We start from the raw sequence: 24,407 nt of genomic DNA on the forward strand, positions 1-24,407 counted from the left end.
CATTGGCATAGCTAATCAAGATTAATATGATTCCATTGGAAATAATTAAGCCCATCAGGAAAAATAAATTAGGTTTTGAACAATCAGAATCCTCCCCTCCCCCAAATCCTCTGAACTAAAACAACAAGCCTTCTTTAGTTGAAACCCACTGCATGTGATTTCAAGAACATGTGGTCAATATGTGCTGTCTTGTTTATTTTAATTGCTTTTGGAAATATTTCAGTTCAGACACATATTCTGAATCTTGGTTGTAAGAGAGACAGCTCCATTTGAAACGCTAATGAAAAACTCTTCATGAAGGAAGGTTAGTGTTAAAATTACTTTGAAGATGACAAAGTCCTTTCAAAAAAATCCAGAATGTTAGAAGATAATTAGCACTCAATCTGATTTTCTTTGTTAAATAAAAATCCCATTTCTTACACCATGTAAAGGTCAAAGAAAATGAATGTCTTCAGAAGAAAATATTGAGGAGACACTGCTATATTCTTACAAAGTGATGGATGGTGAAAATGCTTTACAAAGGAATGATTTAGTGCTGAACTTAACTGTGGGCTGGCTGCAGGAAGGCGGTTCACCGACTTACCCCTCTGCCGCGACACTGCGCCGCACACTCGTGCACCCCGAAGACACTGACGTTCTCACACCGACGGTTCAGGCAGATCTGGGGAAGGGGGGAAGCACAGCAGGTATCTATGTCCGTCTACAAACACACACGCGCATCTGCGTATTAAAGAATAGAGGGATGGATGAAGAAGGTGTGGCACACACACACAGTGGACTACTACTCAGCCACGAAAAAGAATGAAACAATGCCACTTGCAGCAGCAAGGATACACCTAGAAACTGCCATACTGAGTGAGGTCAGACAGAGAAAGACAGATAACATGTGATATCACTTACATGTGGAAACTGAAAAAAAAAGGTACAAATGAATTTACCTATCAAACAGAAATAAGAGTCACAAATAGAGAAGACAAACTATGGTTACCAGTGGGTAAGGGTGGGGGGAGCAATAATTGGGAGACTGGGATTGACATTACACACTACTATATATAGAACAGATAACAGTAAGGACCTACTATATATATATATATATATATATATAGAGAGAGAGAGAGAGAGAGAGAACAGGGAACTCTACCCAATACTCTGTCATGGCCTATATGGAAAAAGAATCTAAAAAAGAGTGGATATAATGTATATGTATGACTGATTCACTTTGCTATACATCTGAAACTAACACAACATTGTAAATCAACTATACTCCAATAAAAATTAAAAAACAAAAAGAGAAAGCAAAGGAAAACTGCAGGAAGACCATCTCCCAGTTAACATGCACATGGCATAATGATGCTCTCTGCCTTGGACATAGATTCTGACGGCTGCCTCCAAATGCAGCCCATTCCAAGACTCACATCAATGTGGACACTATGGAAGTCTTCTATCTTCATGACATTTTATATGGTTTTGGTCAACTCTGAAATTATGGTAACTGATTTCCTCATGACTTTTGTTTGGAGCTTACAACAAAATCTACATATTGCAGCATTTTTGTCCCCATTTTTTCTCTCCTATTAAAAGATCCAGAAGAGAACAAAACAGCCTAATCCTTCACCTGGACCAATAGAGACTCAAAGACTCCAGGAACCCAGGGTCTGATAATCTTGCAAGGGAGATAGTAAAATACGAGAACTTTCCCAAAATACTGACTGACAAGCATTATTGTTGATGACATAAACCATCAACAGAAGTGCTCAGCAGAGGAGAACAGATGCTTCCCTTGTATTTATTAAGCCTCTGCAGAGGCAGTGATTTGCTAAACGATACTGGGCTGGTTGAAAGAATTTAGTCTCATTTCAAAGGTGCACAATATAGTCCAGACTCATGGGATCAGGCTCTTAATCTCCCATAAGATGTTACAAATTGGTGGAGTCAAAGGAAGAAAAGTCGAATTTTTAGATTACAGAAGCATTTTTAATCAAGTAGGACCTTCCTATGAGACATTCACCATCTGACCCCAGCAGCTTATCTAAGGCAAGATGAACGCCCTGCGAAAGAAGTGCTGGTCTGAGCGGCTCTCAGGGCTGGCTGGGTCTTGGGCAAGGGGACTGGCACATTCCTGTTGATAAAAGAAACCGTCTGGGGTTGCAACGAGCACAGCAGGATCCCAGGCAGAATCACAGTAATGGGTGCTGCCCTCCCCCAACCCACGGCCAGGCTAAAAGATGGCTTTCAAAGAACCAGGGCTCTGCAGGAAGGAGATCAAAGCACATTTAATTTTGCACATGAAGTGAAAAGCTCACTGATAAATTGAGTCCTTGGAATTTCAGTGTTCAGATGCACCTGGCCTTGGTTGTTCAAATCACCGTTTAAACGGTGTCATTCTAATGTCAAGACTTGAATATAAACGAATGTGTGTGATTAAGGAGATACCCAGAATGTATAATGTGTTTCGCATATCATCCTGTTTCCTTAAGGATAATGCATTTATAAAGGCGTATGAGGGAAGCGGGCGGGGTGGGGAGGAGGGAACCCCTGCCCTGGGGACCCAGCTGCAGGAGCTGGCTCAGCACTTTTCCTTTCTGCTCTGTGACCTCTGGTTAGTAATGGTTTCATATTCATTTTGAAAATGGGGCCCTAATCAAAGCATCTTCCTTCCTAAAAATGCTAATTATTAACTTGTGATCATTCATTCTGATGAGAAAGTTTAGTGGGAAAAAAAATCAATGTGGCAGGATGTGAAAATCTCAATTGTTTTTTTTAATTATTGTGGACTTTATCCCTAACTTCCCTCCCCAAATATCTCAGTCTACCTTTCCCCCTTGTCTCCAAAGAACCCCCTTTGGCTTTAAGCTTAACCCATCTCCTCCCCTCTCCTGTCCCTCTGTGGGGGTCTCTGAAACTACATCTGACTTCCCATTCTGTCCAGGTGAGAACAAGTCCCCACTGTGCCAAAAACCCAGACCACATTTCCAAGAACAATATAATACGCCACTGTGTTTCCTTCCAGAGTCATTTCCTGGCTGGAAACTCGCATAACACCCAGAGTGTAGAAAAGACTTCTTAACGCTGAAGGGCTGAGAAAACAGGCTCGATTTCCCCAAATCTGCATCTCAATGGTCGGACGTGGAGCTAGGATTTGTTTGTTTATTTTTTTCCTTCTAGGTGCAAAGAACTGGATTTCAGAGGCAGCATTCTGAGAAGTGGATTTTGAAAAACCAACCATCCCCGTAACTCAGGTCTTGAACAGGACGTTTCTCAGTGGGTCCTTCCAGACTCACGTTTGTGACCCAAGAGAGCATGTGGGGCTTACTTTTCCGTCTGCGCACTTTGTGCCAGCAAGCACGAGCCCCGGGTCCGGCAGGTCATCACCCAAGTACACGTGGGTCCCACGGCACAGAATCCGGCCTCCTTCCTGCAGGGGGATATTCGTTTCTATGGAAACGGCATTGGTACCAATGACAGGTCGGCTGGCACCTCCTTGACACTGGATTTTTCCACACTTAGCATCTCTGGAAAGGCAAGAACAGACAGTCCTCAAAGAGGGAAAGTGCGGAAGCAGCCCTAAGGGATCTGGCATGGTCAGGACACGGACCCTCCGTACCTCATCTCGCACTTGGCAAAGGAGCTCTTGGAATCCTTGCCGCAGTTGCCGTAAGGGTCGCCTGCGGAGTTGACTCTCTCAAAGCAGATCCCGGGGGCGGGTTTAGCACCTGAAACAGAAGCAAAGCAGCACTCTCACCTCTGGCAAGCGTCTGGGATGGTTTTCTTTGAACAGCACTTGTGGCTCTGTCGGTAAAGAATCTGCCTGCAGAGCAGGAGACTCGGGGTTTGATCCCTGGGTTAGGAAGATCCCCTGAAGGAGGAAATGGCAACCCACTCCAGTATTCTTGCCTGGGACATCCCATGGCCAGAGGAGCCTGGCAGGTTACAGTCCATGGGGTCGCAAGAGTCGCACATGACTTAGTAGACAAAACCACCACCTGGCTTTCTAAAGGGAGATGTGTTCCAGCGTCCAGAGAAATCTCACCTGGCATCTTGGCTGATGCCTGAGCCCACTCAGCTCACAGCAGAGCTTGCATTCCATCACTCCCTCTTCTGGAGGGCTGCTCTGCGGGCCCACGACATGTGCAACCTCTCAGGAGGTGAGGTCCAGCTCTGGGACCAGACCCGACCCCACACCAAGGCGCTGACTGGCTGGCTGCGGTCAAGCAGGGAGGCTTGCTGTCTTGAACAACTCCCACACAATTCTGGCGAAAAAATGCAAGCTAAAGCAGGCTCCAAGGAATGATGACTAATGAGAAGAAGCAATGAGAGGGGCAGACAGAAAGAGAGAGAATGTGCAAGGCAGAGATTGCATGCCTCGTTTGCAGCCCCACAAAGCTCCCTATTGGAGCAAGCACCGGCTTTGACGAATGCCTGTGTCTGTCAGGCAGAGACTGCCCTCAGAGGGCATGAGATGTAAACCTCACAGTCCTTTAACACAGCAGGACAGAGCCCAGCAGAGCAGGAGGAGGGAGCCAGAGAGCTCAGGAAATGGACATTTTTAGCACATCTTCCGGCCAAGGAAAGCAAGAACATGTACCTTGGGTTTGCGTTGCTAAAGCTTTGCAGGGCTCTCGAGTGCTAGGCATAGTGGTATCTGTTGAGGACTATGTGGGAAATTCAGGCAAATGTTCCCTGTTCTTCAGAATAAGCTGTGCCCTGTGCTGGGTCCAGGGCCCGCCTTCCCTCCCACACGGGTGTCCTGTCTGGGACACATCCTCTCACGTCTGCCAGGATGCCAACTTCCCAGAGCCCAGCTAGGCCTCCTGCCCTTCTCTCTACCCTGCTCTGGGGAGGCTCCATCGCCTTCCAAGACGACCATGTCGTGATGGGCAACGCGCCCCTTCTCCCAGGGATCAGATGGTGTTCTTATTACTAAAAAGTCCATCTCTCTTCAGCCTGATTCCTCATCAGACACATTCAGCATCCCATCGGAACAAACAACAAACAGGCAGACAAATGAAAGAAAGCCCTTGTAGCAGTTGAGACCAGTCACGGGTTCAGCAACTGATCTCTGCACTAAGCCACCCCATCCTGGACCTCTCATTTTCCCATTCTCTGTTTTCTTTTTTTTTTTTTTTTACACAACTAAAGGCTTTTATTGGGAAAAGGAAGTTGACTGAAAAGTGGCCCCCAACATCTTCACTGCCTGAGGCAGCTGGGGCCTCCTCCACAGAGTCCAGGCAAGAAGGGACCACCAAACTGGGCCCTCAGGAGGCTCAGGTGTAGAGATCAAAGTCAATCCGTTTGGAGTTGTAGAACTGGCCACCCGGGGGGTCCAGCTTCCGGCAATAAACGCCATCTGGGAAGTAGCCTTCGTTCACCCAGGTCTGCATCTGGGTGCTGGTGAAGGGCCCGTACAGCTCAGCATCCCCTGTGTTCTCCCACTTATATTCCCACATCACGTCCGCCAGACCATCTCCAGGCGACTCTGTTTCTTCCCTCTGGGCAGGGGTTGGGGTCTCCAGCTCCCCTTCTGCCACTTCCTCAGCAAACATGTCCAGGGAGGGGGGCGGTGTGGGATCACGGGGTCCCTGGGTTTGGCACCCCAACCCCTTCAGTCGCATGGCCAACCGTTCCCTTGTCTCCTGATACACTCCCAGGTTGCCCTGGGCCACCATCTGGTCAGCCAACCCGGAGAGCCGGTCGAGGCGCTGGGGGGAACTGGGCCGTCCGGGCCCCTTGCTGCCCTCTTTGCCTCCCCCTCGGGCTCCCAGACGCCTCAGTGCCCCAGCCACTGTCTCTCTTGGCAACATCAGTTCCAGAAGGCCCTCCAGGAGGGCTTGGGTGCTCACTGGTGTCTGGCCCAGGCTGTCCTCCTCCTCTGAGTCTGACGGCAGCCGCTGATCAGGTGGCCGCTCCCTGATCTTTACCCAGTCAATGTTATCCAGCCAGCTGTCTCGGGTTTGAGCATCCCGGTTCAGGAAATAGTTGCCGTCTGCATCAAAGTGGCCTTCCTCCATCTCTTCCTGCAAGTTGAAGGGTGTGATCCGCACTCCTCCCTCACTGGGGAGCGTAGCTGCTTCCTGACCTTCCACATCCTCTGAGGCCAAGATGTCATATTTGCTGGACCCTTCATCCTCCTCCTCCTCCTCATCGCTGTCCAAAGAGTGTTTGCCTTTGAAGCGGCTCCCGGGACCCCCTACCCCAGCTATAGGGTCCACCAACTTTTTCTTGGGGGCACCGATTTCATCCTCGTCATCATCTCCCATGCCTTGGAAGGTCACTTTCCTCTTTGGCATGACTGGACAGAAGGGCTTTTCCCAAACTAAGGATCCAGGAAAAGTGGGGGAAGAAAGAGAGAGAGGTTTTCACCAGGGCTACATCCGGGCCACCCGCCCGCCACCACCCGGAAGAGAACTCTGTTTTCTAAAATAAAAACAAAAACAAAAACAACACACATTTAAGAGAGGTCTCCCAAAGTCCTTCCAAAAGGCATTTACCTAAACTGGACACAAATGAGTCAGTCATGTCTGACTCTTTGCGACCCCATAGACTGTAGACCGCCAGACCTCTCTCCATGGAATTTTCCAGGCAAGAATATTGGATGGAGTGGGTAACCATTCCCTTCTCCAGGGGATCTTCCTGACCCAGGGATTGAACCTGGGTCTCCTGCATTGTGGGCAGATTCTTTACCATCTGAGCCACTAGGGACACAATCTCTGTGATAACCAGACTAAAAAATGGGCAGTAACTGTTACAACATTTCTTCAAACTGGACGTTCAAATGGACAACAGGTATATCTCAACATCACCGCACATTAGGGAAATACAAATCAAAATAATAAGCTATCACCTCAGGCCAAATATGGTGGCTATCATTAAAGAATAAGATAACAAGTGTTAGTGAGGATGTGGAGAAACGGGAACCCTCATATTGTTAGTGAGAATATAAACTGTCACTGCAAAAGACAGTATGGCGTTTCCTCAAAAAATTAAAAATAGAACTATCACATGACCATCAGTCCAACCTCTAGGTAAATATCCAAAGGAACTGCAATCAGGATCGCAAAGAGATACCTGAACTCGCATGTTCCCTGCAGCACTATTCACAGGAGCCAAGACATAGAAACAACTCAAGTGTCCACTGACGGATGAATGGATAAAGAAAATGTGGTAAGCATGTCTGCGTGCCTGCTCAGTCGCTTCAGCTGTGTCTGACTCTTTGCAACCCCGCGGACTGTAGCCCTCCAGGCTCCTCTGTCCATGGGGATCCTCCAGGCAAGAATACTGGAGTGGGTTGCCATGCCCTCCTCCAGGGGATCTTCCCCACCCACGGATCGAACATGTGTCTCCTGCCTTGCAGTCAGGAGAGCCACCGAGGAAACCTCAGATATGTATACGTGAACACCCCTCAGTCTTTAAAAAGAAGGAAACTGCCATTTGTGACAATATGGACGAACCTGGAGGACAGTATGCTGAGGGAAAGAAGTCAGACACAGGAAGACAGATACTGCATGATCACAGAATCTAAGAGTTGAACCCACAGACACACAGGGTAAGAAGGTCATTTCCAGGGGCTGCAGGGAGCAGGCAAGAGGGAGGTACCTTAGTCCAAGGGTACAAAGCTTCAGTTACGCAAAATGAATTCATTCTAGAGACTGACTGTACGGCACAGTGCCTATAGTTACTAACACTATATTGTATATTTAAAAATTTTCTAAGAGGGTAAATCTTATCTGTGCAGTGTTCTCATCACATACACATAAAAGTAAATTAAGAGGGTGGGAGGAATAGTTCAGAGGTGGTGGACATGTTTACGGCACGGATTGTGGGCGTGATTTCAAAAGTGTACGCTTATCTCCGAACCCATCAAGGTGTTCACATTAAATAGGCACAGCTTTTTGCATGTCAATCATGGCTCCATAAAATGGTTTAAAAAGTCTTTGCTTCCCATGGCACATCCCTTTCATTCGCCGGTTATTTTGATGCTGATCCGTTCTATTCTGTCGTGTTGCTGTCACGGGAAATCTTTTTAGGCACAAGTGACCACTCACCCAAGAATGAGTCTTCTGATTTTACTTTTTCCATTTGTTCAGTGGGTATATATTTAGGCTGTCCACAACCTAATTACCCATTCTGTTGCTTTTAAAAGTTGCTTTACCAGAATAAAAAAAGTAGAAGCAGGAAGTCACATCTTAGGACTAGTAATTAAACACGTGATAAATGTGGGCTTGTCTTTTCTTAAACCTGTGTTGTCAGTTGACCTCAATGAACCTCCTAAAACCAGCAATGATTCATGAGACCCAACGTGGATGCCCAGCTGAACTGTGAGATTCAAGATACGACCAAGAGATTAAGAGGTCAGGAGTACTCAGCCAGAAGAATGAATGAGGTCATGCCCCTTGCAGCGACGTGGGTGGGCCTAGAGATGCTCATACTAAAGGAAGTCAGAAAAAGAAAGGCAAATACCGTATGATACCACTTATGCGTGACATCTAAAATATGCCACAAATGAAATTACCTGTGAAAGAGGAACAGACTCATAGGCATAGAGAACAGACTTGTGATGGCCCAGAGGGAGAGGAGTGGCGCGGCGGGGGGAGAGAGGGATCGGGAGTTTAGGGTGAGCTGATGCCGATTACCTATAGAACGGATAAAAAATAGCTCCTACTGTATGGCACAGGAAACTGTGTTTGATATCTTGTCATAAATCATGATGGAGAAGATGAAAAGAATGTCAATATGCGTATAACTGCGTCACTTCACTGTACAGCAGAAATTAACACAACACTGTAAATCCACTGTACTTCAATACGATAAATATTTTAAAAAAGAGGTCAGTAAGTAAACCATTTTTTCTGATGACTGATCTTTTGGGGAAACTGTTTTATATTCGTGCATTCACGAGATCTAAGAAAAACAAAAACAAATGTTCATCAAGTCTTGATTTCTTTGGGAAGGCCTCTTCATGTCTGATTTCTCAGTCAGTGGTTGTGCTGCAGGGCTGGAAGATCCAGGGCTTATCTGGTGTCAGCCCTGCAAGCCAGGAGACCCCGGTCACGTTATGGGGAACTCCTGAGACACCGTTCCATTTGTACAATGAGGACAAGGACATCACCTGTCCTGAGGTTTCAGTGAGGCCCCTAGACTCTCAGTAAGCCTGTTTCTACTGAGGACAGCCACCAGACATGGCGAAGGAGACGGCTCGACCGCGGACGTTAAGGATGGCAGACACGTGAGGGGAGGAGAGCTCTTTGGAGCTGACCTCGTTTGCAACCCTTGCCACATTTGCAATGTTCCAAAAAATAGTTCCGGATGGTGTCGGTGGGGGCTTCACGCCTGTTTCCTTCACAGAGGGTCATCCCTAGGGCCTAGCACGTCACAGGAAGCCAGTGCAGACTGTCGAATGATCGGGTGAGCAACTCCTGGCCGCACCTTGGGAAATGAGGGGGAAGAAAGAGAATCTCCTCGATGGAAAATTTGGGAGATTTTGTACATACTTTGCATGTTAAATAAAAATATAGTCATAGCTCAGTGAGAAATGGAATATTTCTTACCACATCAGTAAACAAAGGATGTCACAGTCATCAGTAATTGCAGCCCCCATTGATGGTGAGCTGGTGAGCCCTAAGGGCACTCAGGATGTGAAAATACAGGATGCTGGCCCCAGATAGTTCAGTTCAGTTGCTCAGTCCTGTCTGACTCTTTGTGACCCCATGGACTGCAGCACACCAGGCTTCCCTGTCCATCACGAACTCCTGGAGCTTACTCAAACTCATGTCCATTGGTCAGTGATGCCATCCAACCATCTCATCCTCCCCAGACAACTGAGGTGCATATCCGAGGAATCATTACAGTGAGCCCATTCTCTTACATCCTCCCATACATAGAAAAGCACGAAATCCCTCCACTCGAGATATCTGGCTTTCCTTTAATTAGCAATGATCTTCTGATGCTCACACTACCTGCCCTTGGTTGAAAAACTTCTGTATAACCTGGATGCCCCTCCTCACCGCCTCAGAGCAGTTTTCTCAGGGTTACTTGAGATGCTGCCTCCCAGGCTTGAAAGTCCTAAAAATTCCCAGTGAATAAAGCATAATTCTCAACTCTCAGGTTGGGAGCATTTTTTAAGTCGATATCAGGATGGCTCAGTGGTCAAGAATCCACCTGCAATGCAAGGGATGCAGGAGATGCAGACTGGATCACTGGGTCAGGAAGATCTCCCTGGAGAAGGAAATGGAAACCCACTCCAGTATTCTTGCCTGGGAAATCCTATGGACAGAAGAGCCTGGTGGGCTACAGCCCGTGGAGTCGCAGAGTCAGACATGGCTGAGCACAGAACAGGGATCTCAGCTTCCCTCGACCCAACTCTTCTTCTCTTGTTTCAGCGCGTGGGGTTCCTGCTGCCCCGAGTCTGTGCCCCTTCTGGGCACTCCCCCAGCCAGCCTGGGCTGCTCCTCCAGAAGCGCATATCAGCGCACAGACTGCGGCCTCATTTTGAATGAGGCTGCAGGAGACCTCAAGCAAAGACACTGGAGTTTGATTTCCTTTCATTCCACTGAACCCTGGGAACACAGGGCGTCTTCCCTTGGAATTCCTTTCCTCGCCCTTAAACCAACAGACGCAGTTTAAATGAATGGGGACACTTCGGATCCCCGACATGCAATCTGTTGGACACCCCACTGCCAGGTATTGTGCTGGAGATGGCAGGCAGTAGAAGCCATTCCTGGTCCGGGAGGATCCCACATGCCACGGAACAGCGAAGCCCCTGCACCACAGCTGCTGAGCTTCTGCCCTAGAGCCCGGGGACCACAGTTACTGAGCCCACGTGCCACAGTACTGAAGCCCGTGTGCCCTGGAGCCCACGCTCTGCAACGAGAGAAGCCACAGTAAGAAGCCCGAGCACCGCAACCAGAGAGCAGCCCCGCCAGCAGCAACTAAAGAAGAGCCGGCACAACCACCAAGATCCAGCACAGCCACAAACAAAGGAACAAAGCCGGTGGGGTTTGACCTGTAACGTGGATTCCGCTCCGGGATGAATTTGCCCAGTGGCTCCAACAATGCAGTGTTCTAGAGGTTAACTTTCTGGCTCTTGCAAGAAACCAGTCACTGTCCGTTTCCAAGAGGTTTACTCATTTCAGCTCTTCTCCGGAACTCAAGGGAACAGGAGATGACAGGACACACCTCGCTGTTGATGCATCAGCGGGGCATGTCATCAACGGGGCACAGCCCCGACACTGTGGGCCACAACGTGCCAAAGGAAACTCAGTCCGCATGCGCAGCGGGTCATGATTTCATTGGCTACATACAACACGGGGATAGAGCGATCTCTCTGTGAAGTCAGAGATCAGAATGCACACCAGACCCTTTGTCATATACTCCAGCTTTTCATCTAGAGGATTAAGGGTAAGGACACTCTGATGGGTGATTCGTGGTCAAACTCGATGGACAAGATCTTTCGCATCTCCATCCTCAAGCACCTCGGGATTGAAAACGTTCATCAACTTTCATCTCATCAATACTCTGAAACTGCTGTTGTTTCAGTGGAGCGGGGAAGGTGAGTGACAGAGGTCAGAGGAGGGTGGGGCAGAACCCTATTTATCATGCTGGTTCCCATCCAGTTGACTAACACTTCTTATCCTGAAGTCTCCACGTTGGGATGAGAAGCCTTGCCTGAGAAACATGGATGTTTAAAGACAAGGGGTTTACAGAGAAGGAGAAATATCATGTGACATCCCTTCTATGTGGAATCTAACAAGAAATGATACAAATGAACTTACTTACAAACCAGAGAGAGACTCACAAACTTAAGAGAACAAAATGATGGTTGTCAAGGCGAAGGATAGTTAGGGAGTTTGGGATGGACATGTACATACTGCTGTATTTAAAATGGATAACCGACAAGGACCTACTGAAAAGCACAGGAAACTCTAACTCAACGTTACAAGGCAGCCCTAGAAGGGAGGGGGATCTGGGGGAGAAAGGATCCATGTGTATGTGTGTCTGAATCCCCTAGCCATTCACATGAAATGATCACAACATTGTTCATCGGCTGCACCCCAACACAAAATAAAAAGCTCAATAAAAAACCAAAAAAAAGACCAAAGAGTTTAATAAATGAAACTTAAAATAAATGAAAAAGTATATAAGCAGCTGAAACTTGATCCAGATCACAGCATACTCCATTGCTGTCTCACCTCCGATCTCAGGCTGTAGGACAGTGTCCCAGGGTTTGGGGCCACCTCCTGAGGCCAGCACGCCCCCAGCTAGAGGTGGGGACTGCTCGGTCCCCACTGAGCAGTTTCCTCCACTGGTTTGGAGCAACCATAGAGATTTGTGAAAACAAATTGCAGAAAAGGAGACTTGTGAAATTGTTTGTTTGGTCTAACATCTCTCTCATATCCCTTTTTCTAGGAACGGAAACCCCTTGTCTTACAGAAAAATCCACTTTTTACGGTTCAAGTGGGGCTAACTTTCCCAACCAACGTCAAAAGGATGGGCATGAAATTCAAGTCTGGCCCCTGAGACTGCTCCATGTCACCAGTAATAAGTTTAGGTCACTGCTAGATATAGGAGCAAAGCCAGGACATCAGCATCTTCCTTGGAAGCTGACTGCTGGAGTCGGCGGACGAGGGGCCTGGGCTGCTCTGCTCCTGGGACCGCTGGCTGTGCCCTTCGGGGTCTCCCCCATTACCACTCTTCCCTGAGCCTGGGGACCCTCTGCTCTCACTCACCCTGGAGGGCTGTCCCCACCTCCCATTCATCACATTTGCCTCTTGCAATGGTTGGAGGCTCTGGTCTCACTGTAAAACCCCCTGTGGATTGAGAAGGTGCCTCTGGCCTGCACAGAGCAAGTGTGTCCCAAGAATGAATGAGTGAAAACCAGAGGGAACCCAATTTAGGGAAAGCACATCCTGTCTCTACCCCCCTCCCTATAGGAAGTCAGTTGTGGTTCCCACAGAACAAAGCATCTTGGTAAATAAACACAGTTTCCTGGCCTGCCTTGTCTGGGTCTTCACTTATTCATTTACATCGAATGACGTATTACCATGCTGCCTTCCCTGATAGCTCAGTTGGTAAAGAAGCTGCCTGCAATGTGGGAGACCCCGGTTCAATTCCTGGGTCAGGAAGATTCACTGGAGAAGGGATAGGCTACCCACTCCAGTATTCTTGGGCTTCCCCAGTGGTTCAGCTGGCAAAGAATCTGCCCGCAATACAGCAGACCTAGGTTCGATCCCTAGTCCAGTATTCTTGGGCTTCCCTGGTAGCTCAGCTGGTAAAGAATCTGCCTGCAATGTGGGAGACCTGGGTTTAATCCCTGGGTTGGGAAGATCCCCTGGAGAAGGGAAAGGCTACCCACTTCACTATTCTTGCCTGGAGAATTCCATAGACATTCATGGGGGTCTCAAACAGTCGGACACAACTGAGTGACTTCCACTTTCATCACTTTCACTTAAGAGGAAAGAAGATATAAAGTCCCAAGACATTTTACTTTCTGGAAAGGAAAATTGTCATTCCTTCAACATTTAGACACAGTTAAAAAAAAATCCTATAAGCAAGGAAACCAGAAAGGGGGCTCCATGCTGACCTTGGGAGCAGAGACAACGCTTATAATTAAAGAAAGCATCATTATAGGAAACAGACTAGAAGATGCAAACCAAGAGAAACTCCCTGAGCACCCTGGCCGTCAGGACCTACAGACCCCAGGAAGGACAGTCAAGAGAGTGGAACCAGCCAGCCGGCGTTTATCTTAGAGACAGAAGGGTCAATAATTTAAAATGTGTAAATGACTTCTATCTGCTGGTAAGATGTTATAAACGTACAGATCTGACTTCAAAGTTGCTGCACCTAAAGATGTCTGTCTTCATGAAGACGAGAGACTTCATATCTGTCTCATGAAAAAAAGTGGCAGGTTTTCTTATCACTGCTATATTACATCAATTTACAGCCTTTGAATTTTTAATAATGGAACACTTAGATGTTCTGCTATTATCCAAAGATGAAATTTACCCTTTCAGAAGAAATTTTGACATCGTCCTGTATTTTATCATTCTACAAGAAGTGATGGAGTTTAATTACCAGGTTTATCTTCAGAGTGATATAACCTGTGATTTGGAAGTTTCTGATGTCATTATGTCTTTTGAAAGAGAGATGATGACATCTTGTATTAAACCCACAATTTATGTGATCTAACCTTTCCTTAGGGTTTTCCTTTGTGGCTCAGGGGTAAAGAATCTGCCTGCCAATGCAGGTTTGATCCCTGGATTGGGAAGATCCCTTGCAGAAGGAAATGGCAACCCACTCCAGTATTCTTGCCTGGGAAATCCCATGGACAGCGGAGCCTGGTGGACCATAGTCCATAGGGTCGCCAAAGAGTCAGACACGACTTAGCGACTAAACAACAACATTTCCTTAAAATGACTCCGTTTTGCAAATGCAGGTCCCCAGTTCAGTTGCGCCGGCTCCTCCTCCCATCACTAACATCCCAGCCCCTGTTGCTAATGTCCACAAAGGCATCTTCACAAGTGACCGCAGCCTGCTTGTCCTTCTCACAGTCCTCCCTGTGTTTCTCTTCTCCACACTGACCTTTACCTCCCTGGAAAAACAGAGCCCCAGCAAATACATTGTGTCATTTCCTTCTTGTGCAAGGGAACAAAAAAAAAAAGAGACTTTCCTGCCTCCTAAACACTATGACTCTTGGCAAAGATCACTCTTCTTCCCATCTATAGCCACTTGACCTGTGGATGTTCGTAAACGTACTGTCCCAGGTGTGTGGTCATAAAGAAACTCATCTAAACCAGCCTTGCTGGGCTTCCCCGGTGGCGCAGTGCTAAAGAATTCACCGGCTGATGCGGGAGACATGGGTTCCATTCCTGGTCCGGGAAGATCCCACATGCCACAGAACAACGAAGCCCCTGCACCACAACTGCTGAGCTTGTGCCCTAGAGCCCGGGGCCACAATTACTGAACATACGTGCCACAGTACTGAAGGCCGTGTGCCCTGGAGCCCACGCTCTGCAGCAAGAGAAGCCACCACAGTAAGAAGCCCGAGCACCACAACCAGAGAGCAGCCCCGCCCGCAGCAACCAGAGCAGAGCCGGCACCACCACCAAGATCCAGCACAGCCACAAATAAAATAAATTAAAAAAGTAAAAATAAACCAGCCTTGCAGATAAACACTGCAAAGGCACCGGGCCCGTAAAAATCGTCTGACCAGCTCACACCACATCAATCAGGTGACGCTATTTTCTGGTGAGTGATAAGATAGATAAAACTAAGATAATTTCAGAATTTCCTTGATGCAGATTGTTTGTGGCTCTAGACACACAGTTATCTGCAAGATTAATTTCCAAGTAACGTTTTCAGTTATCATGCTAGTGGTTCAGATAAACAACATTGGCAAAAGTAAATTTTCTGCCTGAAGAAACATATACAGCTGTATTTCAGAAGGAAATGTTTAAGGTCATGTCGCATTGACAGAAAATCTTTGTGGCTATTAAGCCTTAAGCGGACAGAGGGCTAAATACAAGGTCCGGTTTGAGCTGCAGGTAACATTTACGATAAAGTCTTGAGATGCAAGATTTGTGGGAGAAACATCAATGGGGGAAAAAATGTCAATTCCAAGCCGACAAGAATACCATCAACCATAATCATCAGAAGAGCAAGCAGATGAACAACCCTTACAAAAAGTATTCTAAAACTATACTACTTTGCTAGCTAGGAGTTGCAGGCATATGTTTTGAATTTTCTATCATTTTATTTGTAGAAAGATTTGGAAGCAGGATTATTTTATTGAAATCTAAGGCTGGATTGAGAAACATCCCTCTCAAAAGGGAATTAGTTTAGCTGGGAGGAAGGGCTTCCTTCGGTCAGTGTTTGGGCAGCCAGATCTGGGGAGTGAGTAACTGATGATTTCCTGAATGTAACAGATGATGCTGGCCAGGTTACTTGGATGCCAGCGGCAGGGGCCAGCCGAGCAAGTGCCCTAGATTTCTGAGTCACTGGGCTCCCTAGGGGCCTGAAAGTGACCCCAAAGCACACATGGTCCCGATCCCAGAGCATTTGATAAAGGCTGGGAAATGAAAGACTATATCCTGAACTCACTGCATCCTTGACAATAAGTTTTCCTCTTCTGAATCATGAAAAGTTAATGCAAACCGACCACAGTAACACAGCAACATGCTGCTCTCTGCCTGCTGCAGCTAGCCGGCCGGGACCTGGCAGAGGAAGTGACCCCTGACCCCCGGAACTGTGACGGTCACATCCTGACTCTACTGCAGGTCCCAGGCGGGAGTGCACTGGGGCTGTGGGAAGTGTGACCCTCTGGCAGGACCAGGGCTCTTGGTCAGCAACTCACAAGAGCAGGACATGGTTGAATAGTTATCGAATGAGAGTACGGGGTGGGAGACAGGGCTCTCTGTTCTCCAAGTCACAGGCCAAGCTCTGGACAAGCACAAGAGCCTGTGGGTCCCCTGGGATGGGCCCCTGCTCCTGTGCACCTCGGCCCCTGATGTTCTGGACACAGGAATTCCCTTCCTCTCCTACCCTGGCGGTGACTACTCCAGGGCAACCTTGTTTAGGATCCTTCCTGCTCTTACCACCACCCCCGCCAACCCTGCCCCAGGCTGAGCCCAAGTCCCTCCTCTTTTCCCACCAGATCACGGCCTTCCCCACAGCCCCAGGCACTGTGCAAGCTGCAAGCTACTGCACACTACTATATACGTGTAATATATTCATAGACATGAAATAGACAAGTTACAGTAGAGGACAACAAAATACCTACGCAGTAGGCGTATTACTCTCCCCATTTTACACACGAGGCACAAGAAGGCTGGGTAACTTGCTGAAGGTCACCCTTTTAGAAAGTGGTCCATTCAATGCCTCCGGACCCCCAAGAGGGCCTTACGTCCTAATCCTTGAACCCTGTGACTATGCGACCTAACTCGGCAGAAGGGACTTTGAGGATGTGATTAAGAAATTGAGATGGGAAATGATGCTGGGCAACCTGGATGGTCCAATATAATCCCAAGGGTCATTGTAAGAGGGAGGCAGAGGATCAAAGTCAGAGACAAAGATCTGACCACAGAAGCGAAAGTCACAGAGACAGAGATTTGAAGATTCTGTACTGCTGGTTTTGAAGGCAGATAAAGGGGCCACGAGCCAAGAATTGCAGGCAGCCCCTCAAAGCTGGAAAAGGCCAACCAACAGATGCTCCCCCAGAGCCTCTGAAGGTAACACTTCCCTGCCAGCATCTTGATTTTAGGACTTCTGACTCCAGGAACTAGAAGATGATAAATGCGTGGTGTCATCAGCCGCTGTGACAGCAGACACAGGAAGCTCACCCAGAGCCCTTGAACTGGAGAGCGAGGCTGTCACACTGATAATAAGGAAAGGAACACCCCACATTAGCAAAGCGGTGGTTGAAGGTGCTTTTAAGAAACCCCCTGGTTCAGACAGCCCCTGCTGCTTCTGGAACCAAGTTCTCTATGCTCCTGAGGATGTCAGTGCGATGACTGGAAGTACTAAGAAGGTCAAGAGAGATGGATCCCAAGAAGCCACCAGCCTGGAGGACTCCCCCAACCTAGTCCCTACGCCGGTCATTTCCAGGAACTGGGCGCTTCTGACATACACCCCTCAGAACAAGCCCCCTGTTGCTGGGCAAGGAAGGGCCTCCTCCGTCACCAGGGTGAGTGGGAGGGGAGAGAAAGGGCCAGCCCAGACCCTGGGGCGCCAGGCCCCACCTTCGCTCGCAAGGACGTGGTGGGTCCAAGCAGGTAACTCCCTACTGTTTCTGCTCTTGAAAAGCTCAGTCTGTGAGTCACGCCGTCAGGTCTGTCCGCCTGTCTGCCTCTCTCTCTCTGGTCAGGCAGCTCAAGAAGGACTAACCAGATGAGATAATGAACACCAGCCTCGGTCACCATGAATCACAGGCCCGCCGCCAGCTGAGTCACTCGGTGGCAGGGCTCAGAGAGCCTCGGGGCTCCGTCTGAGCTCACCCTGGAGCCGGGGCCAGACGCTCTAAGTCAGCAGGGCACCGAAGGCCACGCTTCGCTCCAACAGCTCCGAGTGCTGTGTGTGCTCTGGCCACGGAACGCTCCTTGGAAGGGAGCATTGCAACTAAGTCCCCTGTAACTCAAGATGGGGAGATTACCGACTCTGGGGAGAGGCTGGGCAGGGACGGCCACTAGGGATGCTTCGGGCCACAAAGGTTTGGCCTGGGCCAGCAGCGCTGACGCAAAGTGACCCCACTCGGCTAAAAGGTGTCTGGTCACTCAGCCGTTCAGAGCCCGAACAGCCGCATGACATGTAGACAGTGAGTGCCTCCTTGGCGCTTGTCACGGGGAAGCGTTTGAAGCTGTGAGTCCTACCTTGCCTGGAGGCCCTCTTGCCCAGCTGGGGAGGAGGTCTGGGTGCTGGTCAGGTTCCAGAGCCCAAGCACTAAGGCTCCGGGCACCACCACTTCCTCTTTCTACCCGCCCGAGTTCATCAGCTGACTCACTGGAAAAGCCCCTGATGCTGGGAAAGATTGAGGGCAGGAAGAGAAGGGGGCAACAGAGGATGAGATGGTTGGATGGCATCACTGACTCGATGGACATGAGTTTGAGCAAACTCGAGGAGACCGTGAAGGACAGGGAAGCCTGGCGGGCTACAGTCCACTGGGTCGCAAAGAGTCAGATGCGACTTAGTGACTGAACAAGAGGCTCATCAGTGAAGCCCAAGGCCTCGGAAGCACTCTCCAGAGAACGAGATAAATGGAGGCACAGTGAACCCCTTGTTGCAGCGTCTGGGCTGTGCTCTCTTCTCCGTCAGAAGGTCCCCCTGTGCACGGGGGCACTGGCTTGGTTGCAGGGTGGTGGCAGTGGGCTCCACGAGAGCCCCCCAGTCCTAAGCAACGTCTGCTCTGTCTTCCACGCTCGGGCCACTGCTTCTACATCATGCTTCAAACCCAGGCTCCGAGGTTCAGTCACTGTTGTTTGCCCTCATCACTCCTAAACCCCAAACCCACCACCAAAGTCGGACAGAGGCCTGCATCGGCTCTCTCCCCGCTACAGAGCCCAAGCTGGCCTGGCCCCCTGCCTGGGCCTGACTGACCACAGTGGCCTTGCCACAGCTGGGGCCTCCGGCCAGAACCGAGGCCGCCCTGCAGCCAGCAGGAAGGGGCAGAAGACAGACAAGATCGCTGGGACACGGTCTTGGAAAATACCCGCTGTGGGACTGTCAGAATCCTGGACGCAGGAACAAGGGGCCAATGCCGGGGTGACGGACCCCTGCTCTGGGCCGCCCTGCCCGAGGCCCTCCCGAGGCCTCAGAAGATGGCACAATGGAGGAGAGAGACACACAGGGGATGCACCCTGCCCCCTTTCACTTCCGAGCATCCGTTTGATATTAGAGCTTCTATGGAACTTGGGCTCGAGGCCTGGCTCTTCGGGGTGATGGCCCAGCGTGGGAACTCTGGGCTGGGCTCTGGGTCACAATCCCAGCCTTGCGACCTTGGGAAATGACTTCCAGCCTCTGAGTCTGAGCTTCTGCCTTCCGTAAAGCTGCGGTCATTGTCTCCACCTCAGGCGTCCTGTCCTGGGAGGGTTACGCAAACCAGGCTGAGCCCGGGTCCAGCAGCCCACGGGCAGGAAGTGATGAACCATCTCTCAGGGACCCGACCACACAGAGGCCGCTTCCTGGCCACCTTCCCACCTGGGTGCTTTTTTCTGGGACACAAGCCTCTGTCACTCTGCTTTCAGAACAAAAAGGCATTCAAGGCCCTTGAACACCTGTCTCCACGCTCTTCCTCTGGCGCCCAGGCCTCCCACGCTGGGCCCTCCCTCTGAACATCCTTCCCCGTCACAGACTCATGCATCAGCTCGGCTCTGGCCACCCCCTCTCCCCTCGCCCCCTGGCTGCACCGACGTCCTCTCCGGCGCCCTCTGCCCGCGGCTGGGGCTGTCACTCAAGCGCCAAGAAGGACTTGCACACAATCAGGGGTGCGGGCGGGGATGTTCTCCCGTCTGCCTGCCCGGCTTCCCGTTAAGCCATCTGAGGGCAGTGGTCCCGGCTGATTCGGCCCTGTCTCCCCAAGGGCACCCGGCAGGTGCTCATGTGTCTCTGGCCAGACCATTCTGCTGTGCCTCGGGGCGGGCTCCAGACAGCACCCGCTTTTATGTGCCCTGTGCCCGGCAGGACCCAGTCCCACCACAAAGCCCGTCGCTTCAGCCCAACAGAAGGAAGGTTCTGGACAGCGCGCTCAGGGAGGAATGCTCACGGAAACAGAGGGCGGGCTTCACAGCCTCAGCCCCCAGGTTGGTGGGGGCCACGTACCTGGTCCCCAGAGGGTGACGCACTGCTGCTCGTGGGTCTGGCAGATGCCGTTGTAGCAGTAGCCGTCCACCCCTTGGCACGGGTGCCCGTCGTGCAGGTACACGTTGGCCGGGCAGTGAGGACTGGCCCCCGTGCAGAACTCAGGGAGGTCGCAGGCGTTGCTGGGGTCCCTACACGCGGTTCCCGCCGGCTTCAGCTGCAAGGACAGGGCGGGTTATAAGCAAGTGACTGTAGGAAAGGGGGAAGCGCGGTCTCAGTAACACTCCGGGTAGATGGGAGCAGGGCCACCCTCGTGAAGCCTCACGTAGATGGGTGCAGACTTCAAAGGAAGTTCCCTTCACTGAAGGGAGAGCTCATTAAGTAACGAGTCTCCCTCTGGGCTCTGGGGTTCACCTTTCCACTGTGGGGTGGTGGGGGAAACTAAGGTGCAGCTCTTTTTAATTTCCTGCAACATCAGGGTTTCCTGGTGAGCAGATAAGCTGGTTGCTGGCCGCTGGACCTCGGAGGAGGCGGGGAGTCGGGTGCTGCCTGACGGACCCATTGATTCTTAAGAACAAGATCTCTGGTCACCAACACCATCACTTGTTTTAAGATGACATTTGCACCTAAAGTGTTCACTTTTGAGGGCAAGATGACAAAAATCATTCCAAGGGCATACTTGCAACAGTAATTTTACTTTGCTATCAAATCACTGAGCTGGAAGCTTGTCTGTAGGACTTTACAGGGGCAGGGAGAGAAGCAGTAAACCAAGGAGCCACACAGGATGTTAGGAACCATCCAAACGATGCCTCCTCTTTTTGAGGTTGAGGAGCTTATGGCTCAGGGTGGCTTGTCTGGCATTATACAGCCAGTGACCAGCCCCGCCTCAAAGCCCCCTCTCCAGGGACTTCCACCACCAGCAGCTGCAAGCCAGGGGTGCCAGCTTCTTTAACATCCCCATAAGCTAATCACAGGAAAGGGGTGAAGGATACTTTAAGCTGAATGTAAAATGTCACAATGCACTTTGGAAACACTGCGCTCTGCCTGGGTGGCTAAGAGGGAGTTTCCTGCAAGCAGAAGGTCAAGATCAATTGCTTAATTAAAAGGAAATAAAACTCTACCCTTGGAACATCTGAATCAAAAGCTCAGACTCCGACTCTGCCAGATCTCAGCTCTGAACAGTGAGACAAACGATGGAACTGCCAACACGATTGCAGTCAGGATGGCAGAAAACAGCAGAGTCTAAAGCTGCCAACTTGGCTGGGCTGGGTCAGCCAGCACCTTCTGTCGGGGGTCGTCAAGAGCAAGATGTTGAGGTTGTGGAGAACCCAAGTCCCTGGAGAACAACCCACCCAGCGCCTCAGTCAGCAGGCAGACATTCTTGGGATGGAGCAGAGGGACCTGATGTGAGTCCTCCCTGAGAGAGGGGGATCTGGTTCTCGAAGACTTCCTCCAACAGCATGACCAGAACAGTTAATGGGCAGCCTGAGTTTTTTGGTCCAATTCCTTTCCAGCTCATAAATAATTTTTTTGCAGATGACTTAGCATTAAAATGTGCATTTCACACAAAGATTAGAAGATAATAAAAGTAGGAGGTAGAGTACCAACTTGCATGATAAGGGCCACAGTTTCCCCAGCAGTGAGCGCTGGGAAATCACCCTGCCCTGTAGCTTGCCCTGCAACGGTGATGAACCCGCAGAACCCCTGGGGGACCTTGGGAGCAGGAGGACTCACCCGGCAGTTTTCACAGCACAGTCCGTGCGCGCAGACAGCGTCTGGCTTCAGGGTACAGGTGGTGGCATTGCAGCAGAGATTCTGACATTCCTGGAGATGGGAACAGGTTTGACAGGGTCACAGGGGGCCACTGCTCACCAAAAGCAAAGGTCGCACCGTCAGTGACTGGAAAGGGAAGAAAGGACCCGAGGGCCTGGCTCCTGAGCTGAAGACCAGCCTGACCGAGGACTAGCTTCCTTTGGAAGAAAGCAGAGCTTCTGGTAAGTGTTTATGAAGTGCCTGGGAGTGCGTGTCCCTGGGAAAAGTCAGCAGCACTCAAGCATCTTTCACGATGGGGTGAGGGACTGGGACAGAAGGCTGGCTGGCTCCAGAGGCCATTTGCATCGGCAGCGGGTGGGGCCATGTGTATGTCTGTAATGACCGCGGGCCTCAATGCAGTGACCGGGATAAGGATCACTGGAGCCCTTTGAACGTGTTTGAAAATCTCCATAGATGCATACAAACTTAACTCTTCAAAGACTGATCCAGAGTTTAACCTAGAGCACAGTGGCAGGAAATAAAGTCAAAATAGTTGTGTTTGAACCACAGCAGTCTAGCCTGAAGCCGCAGCTGGACTTTTGGTCAGCAGAAGGAGGGTGTCTCACCCACCATGACACTCCCCAGGTCAAAGAACACCTTAGAATGAGCAAGAGACCGGAAGGAGGTCTGTGGGCTGTGCCCATAGATTTGCAAGGGATTTAAACAGATCAAATAGTAGATGGATGGTCCTCTCTGAAATAAACACGAGAGAGGAAGTGAGCTCCTGTGTTACGCTGCATTTCACAGGTACTCAATGTTTTCTAGCATAAAGAAACAAGAGGCTATAGTTTTGCTTAGTTCTCGACAGAAGGCCTGCACATATCTATTCAGTGTATTTACGACATCGTGTGCTTTAGGACATTCTGGTAACTTGGAGTTGACACATTTTAGAAGAAATTGAATTGCCATTAGAAAGAGGAGTTCCACAGAGTCTTCAGAATTGAATTGACCAATGTCCTTTTATTTTCTCTAATATAGGGTGTGTGCTGAAGAATTTATATATTATTGGCTACAGGCCCATCACATACTATTTTCATAGTGTAACAGTTTACTCCCCAAAGCATTTCCCATGAATGAATTTATCATCAGTATCATAAATGCAATGAATAAAACGTTGATAATCCAGAAGAATTATGGCTCAACCAGGATATCTCAACTGTATCCAGTGTAAAACTCTATGAATGATGTTCCCAGTGACTGCTCACTCCTATTACACATACACCCACATATTCAATTTTAAATTTGCTCAAGGACTTTATAAACATCCAGAGTGTGTAATATATACAGGAAGAGAAAACTGCCAACCAGAAGCCAACACTGTAACTTTCAGGACAGTAAGGATTTCTAACTCATGGATTTACAATCCTAAAACATTCAGGAACTTGTTGTGTTTTTATAAACGGAGTCCATCAGTGGTACTCCTGACCAGTGCCACCAGACGTATAGTGACGCTGTCTGTACGTATAGTCTAAATGGCTCTTCTGATGACACATGGGCCAATGACACATTACAGACTTCCTTGCATTTCTAAGGTATATCAGCCATCCTAAAACTGGTTTGTAAGATCCTCTAAGAACCAGGTCCCAAGCCTCCCCCCGCCATGAAACTACTAAATAATATACACAGATGTTCAAATGGAAATGAAGCCAAGTAGCATGGTTTTGACTTCAAAAGGGATTGATAATGTGAGCAAGATAACTAAGTTTAAAAGATATTTGCAAGCTACTGGCATGCAATTGACTTTAAACAAGGAGATAAGGCTGCGTTTTCAACCCTATTAGCTTGGAAGAATGAGCGAGTTGTCAGAATACCCTTATGGTGGATATAAATCTAACGTCCTGGACTCAAGGCTTCAGCACTCACTTGCCTTTTAACTACCCAGAATCTATTTCTTCTGCAGAACTCTGTTTATCAGAAGGGACAAATGCTTCATCCGTTGATGCAGCTATTATTTTAGTATTCAATAGAGAAGTTCAGCAGAGTCGACAAACTCAGCCTCCCAACGACTGAAGAGTAATGAAGCTGTGAGAGGATTTTCAGCAAATGCCCTAATTGTCATTCTTGGGTTGTAGGTAGTAGAGAGAGGTTCTCAGTCACCATGAACTGGGCTGAGACAACAGTGCATCTTCTTGAAAAGAGTGGCCATTATTTCTGGGAGCACCAGCTGGTTCCCGTTGTGAGCTGGGGCAGTGGTTCTGACCCATTTACTCACCAAGGTGGCGATGCTAGAGTGCTTTACGGTCCAGGGGATACATGGGCCGATAGGAAACAAAGGTGTGATGGTTATTTACAGTGCTTGAGCGCTGAGTAGGGGA

The 24,407-nt window shown here is 49.3% G+C and overlaps 2 protein-coding genes across 4 annotated transcripts in view; both read right to left on the reverse strand.

Annotated features, from left to right (window-relative positions):
* ADAM12 (ADAM metallopeptidase domain 12) overlaps positions 1-24,407 on the reverse strand; it is a 381,565-nt gene that overhangs the window by 39,177 nt on the left and 317,981 nt on the right. For all 3 annotated transcript variants that reach the window (XM_043926044.1, XM_043926045.1, XM_043926043.1), the window contains exons 13-17: positions 22,015-22,104; positions 20,302-20,497; positions 3,605-3,713; positions 3,314-3,512; positions 584-661 (exon numbers count right to left, since the gene is read on the reverse strand). In XM_043926044.1, coding sequence (XP_043781979.1) covers positions 584-661; positions 3,314-3,512; positions 3,605-3,713; positions 20,302-20,497; positions 22,015-22,104 — 672 coding nt within the window. The remainder of the gene's footprint in view (positions 1-583; positions 662-3,313; positions 3,513-3,604; positions 3,714-20,301; positions 20,498-22,014; positions 22,105-24,407) is intronic.
* On the reverse strand, positions 5,101-6,408 carry LOC122709037 (CD2 antigen cytoplasmic tail-binding protein 2-like). The gene has a single exon (XM_043926085.1). It carries the CDS (start codon positions 6,285-6,287, stop codon positions 5,265-5,267), a length of 1,023 nt encoding a protein of 340 aa, XP_043782020.1. The 5' UTR covers positions 6,288-6,408; the 3' UTR covers positions 5,101-5,264.

This window comes from Cervus elaphus, chromosome 15, assembly GCF_910594005.1.
Source record: "Cervus elaphus chromosome 15, mCerEla1.1, whole genome shotgun sequence".
NCBI lineage: Eukaryota > Metazoa > Chordata > Mammalia > Artiodactyla > Cervidae > Cervus > Cervus elaphus.